This window comes from Gallinula chloropus (genome assembly GCF_964237585.1).
Source record: "Gallinula chloropus genome assembly, chromosome: 3".
Lineage (NCBI taxonomy): Eukaryota > Metazoa > Chordata > Aves > Gruiformes > Rallidae > Gallinula > Gallinula chloropus.
This window is the reverse complement of record NC_140087.1, coordinates 39514414-39521721: the sequence shown is the minus strand read 5'-3', so window position 1 is coordinate 39521721 and position 7308 is coordinate 39514414. Positions and strand designations below refer to the sequence as shown.

Here is a 7308-nt window from a genome sequence, read left to right as displayed (position 1 = left end):
CAGCAATACAGCATCTGTAAACAAGTTATTAAGCTTCACAATGCATCTTTCATCTATGCACGTGAGGAAAGGAACTCTGTGCAGAACCACCTTGTGGAAAATTGAGGGGAAAGAGAAGAATAATTCTATTTGCGTAACACCAGGGTGGTATATTTCAGAATGGTTCTATCTACTAAACTGACATCAAGACAGATGGATGCAAAAGATCCCAGTTTATATATATGTTCTGCCTAATCTCTGAGCTTGCAGGGCAACTGCAAGCTTACTTCAAGCAAAACCAAGAGCTTTAGTCCTTGTGAACAGAAAAATGCTTGGTGTGGGCGGGGAACATGGGAATTCTGCATGAATCAGTATCAGTGGTAGAACAACCTTAGCAAAAACGTTATGTGCACATTAGTCTAAACAGAAAGATGGGCTGATTCAGAAACACGTGTTTAAATGACAGAATCTGCAAAGGTAAAACTGCTTGTGCTAACAAGGAGAGACATGCCTCTGATTTACTGAAAATTGTCACATTTCCTCATTAATCAAACAAAAGATCAGCAAAAAACCGTCTGAAAATAAAGGATCACAACAACTATAAAGATTCCATTAAATGAAAAACTAAAACAACCCCTCATTAATTAGGTGGTGGAATGCACCCTCAAGAGTACCCGGTTTCTGAGTGCTTCACGGGGAGATGACATTTGGGTGACAGCACAGAGCAAGTATGACAGTTCCTGCTGTGACCTGGTGTGAGTGTCACCAGGAGTATCCCGTCTGCTACTAAACAAAACAACCTAAACCGCTCACAAAACGTGCGGCTCAGTCCTTCGCCTCACCTGGAGGCGCCAAATAAGGTGCAAGGCAGGAGGCCAGCGCGAAACCCGACCGACCGCCGCCACCCTTCACCGGCTCAACCGGACCAGACCAGAGGCAGGTTCTGGCTTTTGTCACGCAGCGTTACGTGACCGAGCCCCAGCTTCCCGCTGGTGGCAGCACCGCAGAGGCAGGGCTGCCCCCGCCCCGCCGCCCCCCCCCGGCCGCAGCACCAGCGTTTCCCCGGAGCCCGCGGCAGCAACCCGCAACCCTCAGCCCACAGCCCCCGCGCCCCCACTCGCTCGCGGAAGACATAATCCCGCCCCGCCATTGCGGCCCGCCGCCTCTACCTCCGTGACTGCTGGATCCGCCCGCTCTACGTCAGGACGTCGTGTTAGCGTGCGGCGTCACGCCTGGCTTACGCGGGAAACACTGGCAGCGAGCTGCTCCACGCTGCGGAGCGTGAAGGCGGCGCCTCTGCGCGGCCCGTCGCCGGAGGAGAGAGCGCTGTGCATCCTTCCCCCCGCTCCTCCCGGGCGCAGCAGTGCTGCAGACCATGGAGAAGCGCTCTCAGTTTGAGAAGGGAGGAAAGCAGCGCCGGAGCCCGATGGATAAAGACAGTGTGAGCTCAGGCTGTATCGGGAGGGAACGGGCGTGAGGGCGGTGGCAGCAGCATCAGTACCAACAGTCGCCGTAACGGCACCGCCCTGGTGCTCGCCTGAGGCACAGGGGCGCAGGCCCGGGACTGCAGCTCTACGGCTGGCGAGGGAGGGAGGGATGGGGTCAGGGTCGCGGTCCTTCGGAAGGTCGGCACGGCGTGTCGCTGAGAGGTGAGCGTGGCCTCGTGAAAGCTGGCGCTCTCCTCTTTCGCTGTTGCTGCCCGTTTTCAGCCCGGTTTGGGATGGGTAGACTGTCTCCTTCCTGCTCGGCGGCATGGTGCATTCCTCCCTGCCCACCACGCAGCTGCTGTGCTGCCTCGGGAGGCTGAGTTGTTACAGCCTTGTGAAGGTAAAAGGAAGGCTAGGGTGGTCTTTCCTTTGGTGCTGCAGTCTTTCCAGCTCGGGGAGCTTCTCTGAGCTAGGAGAAGGTGTGTCCTTTTTTTCTTTTTTTGAAGGAATAAAAACTGCTTCTTGATAACATCGAAGCAACTGTTGGTTGTTAAAACAGGCCTACTGACGAATGGCATTTCTTTCAGGCCACAGCAGCTTTCTCGTCCCAGCATGCTTACTTCCTTCCATATGCACAAGGTTAAACACATCTGGTAAAGTTCAGTAACGTAAAAACAGGGGTTTTCGTAGTCAGATGCAGAGTTGGTTCTTGAATTTTTGAGAGACTGTTTCTCTGGTGGGTTGACCCTGACTGGAGGCCAGGTGCCCACCAAAACCACTCTCTCTCTCCCTCCCTCAGCTGGAAAAGGGAGAGAAGGTGTAACAGAAGGCTCACAGGTTGAGATAAGGACATGGAGATTATTCGCCAGTTACCATCATGGGCAACACAGACTTCATTCAATAAGTTAAGCTAATTTTCCCACATTTAAAGCTTGAAATAATGGTTTAGTCTTGTGTGTATGTTAATATGTGTTTTGAGAGTTTTTTAACTTGGAAAATGAAGTGGATTCAAAGTGCTAGTATGGTGTGTGTGCTCAACTGAGTTTAAATGCAAACTTCGCTTGGATTTTGGTGGAAAAGAAATTAAAATTGAATTGAGTGGAAGTTAACTGCTGTTCTCAGGGTTGTTTTTTTTTTTCTAGTGAAAGTGGTAGTGTCAAAACAGCCAAAAGAAAAGATACCATTTTGTAGCTTTTCTTTTTCTGTAACGTATTCCTAGACTAAGACTAAAATTTTTCTTTCATTCCCCACTTAAGTGTACACCACAGTGTATTATTTAGAGACTGTTAAATGCTAAAAACTGACATGGACTTATTTATTATTTTGCACAGACAAAAGAGAAGAGGAAAGAATCACATTATGAAGCTTTAGGGATGATTCCAATCGACGAAGAGTGCTTTAGTGATTCAGTGAAACCTAAGGCATTGAAAGCTAATAAGGTGAAGATAAGATATGCTAATACATACAGACTGGAGCCACATAACAAATTTCAGGATCATTTAGTAAGAGACAAATCTCAAGCAATACTAACGGTATAGTATTTTTCAAATTAATTGTCTAATTTTATTGCACAAGTAGTGTTTTGCAAGTATTCTATTAATGGAAGAGTATAAGTTACATAAACTTAAGAAAATCTTTGCAGACACACAAATGTGGCACACAAATGTGATGTGAATGCGCTTCATTTTGCAAAGTGCAAAAAAAAAAAGCAATTGGACGAGAAGGTCATGAGGAGTAGTCAGCATGGATTCACCAAGGGAAGATCGTGCTCGACCAATCTCATAGCCTTCTATGATGTCATCACCGGCTGGGTAAATGGAGGGAGAGCAGTGGATGTCATCTACCTTACCTTCAGCAAGGCTTTTGATACTGTCTCCCACAACATCCTGATAACAAAGCTGAGAGAGCATGGGATAGATGAGTGGATGGTGAGGTGGGTTGAGAATTGGCTGTCGGACCGAGCTCAGAGGGTGGTGATCAGTGGAGCAGAATCTGACTGGAGACCTGTTACTAGTGGTGTTCCCCAGGGCTCGGTGTTGGGTCCAGTCCTGTTTAATATCTTCATTGATGACCTTGATGAGGGAATAGCATTGACCCTCAGCAAGTACGCCGATGATACAAAGATGGGAGGGGTGGCTGACATTCAGGAACACTGCGCTGCCATCCAGAGAGACCTGGACGGGCTGGAGAGCTGGGCAGGGAGAAACCAGATGAAGTTCAACAAAAGCAAGTGTAAAGTCTTGCATCTGGGAAGGAACAACCATTCGTTTCAGTACAGGCTGGGGGATGACCTGCTGGAGAAGAGCTCAGTGGAGAAGGACCTGGGGGTCCTGGTTGATGACAGGTTGGCCATGAGCCAGCAGTGTGCCCTGGTGGCTAAGAGAGCCAATGGGATCCTGGGGTGTGTGGCCACCAGGTCAAAGGAGGTGATCCTCCCCCTCTGCCCTGGTCAGGCCCCAGCTGGAGTATTGTGTCCAGTTCTGGGCTCCCTGGTATAAAAAGGACAGGGATCTCCTTGAGAGAGTCCAAAGAAGGGCTATGAAGATGATTAAGGGCCTGGAGCATCTCACCTATGAGGAGAGGCTGAATAAGCTGGGGCTGTTCAGTCTTGAGAAGGGAAGACTAAGGGGGGGATCTAACATGTCTATAAGTATCTTAAGCAGGGGATGCAGGGGGAATCAGCCAGCCCCTTTTCAGTGGTCTGTGGAGACAGGACAAGGGGCAATGGCTGCAAGTTGGAGCACAGGAAGTTCCGCACCAACATGCGGAAGAACTTTTTCCCAGTGAGGGTGACAGACCCCTGGGACAGGCTGCCCAGGGAGGTGGTGGAGTCTACTTCTTGAGATATTCAAGACCCGTCTGGATGCCTATCTGTGCAATATGAGCTAGGGAAGCTGCTTTGGCAGGGGGGTTGGACCCAATGATCTCTCGAGGTTCCTTCCAACCCCTACAATTCTGTGATTTTGTGACCTCAGCAAGGTCGCCACTGAGCATATGCTGTTAAGATTGAGCTATAGCAGACTTCAGAGTACCCTGCTCTGCAAAATACCCAGCTATCTGCGGATCCTAACCTTGAATTTGTGGAGTTGTACTCCTTCAATTTGTTATACTAATATAACATGACCTGCATAAAACAGATGTGGTGTCTTTGGCGGTCTGAGTACCACATATGAAAAATTAAGTAAAAATGAAGGAAAACATTGTGAGATAATACTTAGCCATTTGTGATACTTAGTTGAATAGTTGAATTACGTCCCTTGTAATTCTGCCACCTAGAAGACATGCCTTGGGTATTTGGAACAGGTATTTGTGGCACTGTGTGCCAGTGAACTGGGCCCAAAGGATGGAGAAGAATATGTTCCTGTTTGTTAAATGGAGATTAGCTGTATGTGTTTGTCCATTCTGAAAAATAGATAAACCATTCTAAAGTAACATTACTGCAGCCTTTGCTGTTCAAAAGCATCATTTATATCAACTGCTGTATATATTAGTTCTTCTAATGTAAGGGAAATGGCTGTAATTTGCAAAAGACTATTAGGATGAGAACTAAGATCTTTCAAAACTGTTTTTTGATAGAACAGGCTTCAGCAAGCCAAGTACGATGGGGTTTCTAGTCCATCCTTGTGTGCTTCAATCTCAGAAGAAATACTAAAGGCTGTGAAGGAATTGGGCTTTGACCGTTACAAGTATGTGGTGTCGGTACTAATTGTGGAAAAGGCAAACCAGGGAATACAGGTGAGCAAACAAAATATTCATAATACCTTTTGCAAATTGAAAATAACTTATAGAGCTGTGTGTTGTCTTCTAGGTGTTCATCTGCATTCAGCAGCTTAACAAATTTGAGATGGCTTTGAAGGCTTTATGTCATTTTTGCTAGGTGACAGTCTGAGGTCCTGCTGTGCTTCCCCCTAAGCCTTGTCCCGAGCTTGGTAACAGTGGTACGCAGCTGCAGACCGTGCTGTTTTTTCTTGTCAATGAGTTATTTTCACCATGTGCTGTACCAGTGCAGTTGCACAACGGCAATGAGTTTTCTTTTCCCAGTGTATTTTGACCTCCAGTTGAATTGTCACATTCAGAGCAGAGTGCCCTACAGTTGCAGTGTGGGGTGATGTGGAAAGGAACTGGTGGCAAGGAAAGGGATGGAAACTATTTCAGTTGTAGCAGCCGAAACAGCTGCTCCTAGAACTATGAATTAACGCTAGTGACCTGAACTTAGCACACCCAGCTAAAAGTTTTTGACGTGTTCTCACGTGGTACATAAATGCACATGGCACGGTGAGCTCCCATTGGCATTCAGGACACTTACAGGTATCTTGCAGAGTGTCAGATAGCACTCCAATTCAGGAGTTCATCAGTTCTTAAAACCTGATGAAACCATACCTGGTTTGAGTGGGTTATGTGCAACAATGTTTGAAGTGGTGTCAGTTTCAGCAGCGCAGCCAGTCTGTGAGAGGCCAGCATCTACCCACTCTTCAGGTGCTGTTTCATGGTGTGCTGCCTCTGAAGTTGTACTTTGAGTGAGATGTAGGCTCAAATGGATAACTGCAATGGTCCAAGTAAACATCTCCTGAGAAACACGTTTATTCCAGCAGTCAGTTCATGCATTTTCACTTTGAAAACAACTTTCTCGAAAAAGGTGAGAGCCTGGTAAAGGGTCACAAGTGGACTAGAGTAAGCTGGAGGTGGATGAGTGGGAGATGTGATGCCTTAGTCGCTTGTGTTCCCAAAACTAATGTCTGTTCATCTTGCTTTTGAAGAGGTGCTGTTACAGCAAGCTAAACTATCTAACAAGTGAACCTGAGAAAACTCTGAGGTTTGAGAGATAGTAAAATCCCTATGAAAAGGGGGGAAGCTTTACTGTGAAGCAGGAACGTGTGTCAACACTAATATAATGCTGTCATTTGTGTTTTTTTTTTTTTTTGAAGTATAAAACCTGTTTTGTTTATATATTCACAAATAGCTTTTTCTTTTATTTCCTTTAGGTTGCCAGCAGATGGGTCTGGGATGTTGAGAGGGACACTTGGGTTTCAGCTAAATGTGAAACCAAAACATTTATTGCACTGGCCCTGGTAATGGCTTGTTACTATGAGTAACACTCTAAAAAAACACAGCTGGTTTTGTGCATCACAGTACCTGGTATATTTGAACGTTTTCAGGACATTGTCGTTTTGGTACTAATTTTTTGTCCTAATTCTGTTGGCACATTGACATATAGTTGAGGCACAATTTTGCTCGTTTTTCCCTGTTAAAAAAAACCCCAACCAAACCCAAGAAAACACTTCTGAAATGTGTATGGTTGAGTACATATGGGCTTCATCTGCCTTAAGGCTCTGCTGCGGAAGTTGGAGCAGCTGGTGCAAGGCCAAACTTTGCAAAATTCTGAATGTTGCTTGTCTGTCGCATGCCTCAAGATTGTTAATGAATGTTTACAATAAATTGCAGGTACTGGCATTCGATGTGGATTTTTTTTTTCTAGTTTATCTGTGATGAAACACCAGTCTGTGTAGAAACCCATCTGAGAGGGAAGCCGTGTTTTGCGTACGTTGGAATTTGTGTAGATTGCCAGTCATCTGCCTTGAATTAAGTGTGATTTTGGCCTTTAGCTTACCCGGATGGGCCTTAAACTCACATTAAATATCAGCTGCGCTCAGGCTGGTGGGTAAGTACTGAATGGGGCGAGCTTGGTCGTTTCAGCCAAGCAACCTGTGATGGTAGTGGCACGATGGGGTCAGGGACGAGGCTATTGATGACTGGTCTGTGACTGGGGAGGACAGTGATGATTATATCGCACAAAATAAGGCTCTGGCAGATCAGTGAAGAGCGTAGACAACTGCTTTTGGGGCTGCCGAGGGTGGAATTGTAGCGTTTGCGCCTCTTATGTGCCCGTTGTACCGTACGAGCT

The 7308-nt window shown here is 46.5% G+C and overlaps 1 protein-coding gene across 1 annotated transcript; it reads left to right on the top strand.

Moving 5' to 3' along the window:
• Positions 1–1731: 1731 nt before the first annotated feature.
• DYNLT2 (dynein light chain Tctex-type 2) lies at positions 1732–6499 on the top strand (the record flags this gene model as incomplete). The annotated part of the gene is made up of 4 exons (XM_084261059.1): positions 1732–1806; positions 2738–2938; positions 4983–5141; positions 6389–6499. 4 exons carry the CDS (start codon positions 1732–1734, stop codon positions 6497–6499), a joined length of 546 nt encoding a protein of 181 aa, XP_084117185.1.
• Positions 6500–7308: the final 809 nt, after the last annotated feature.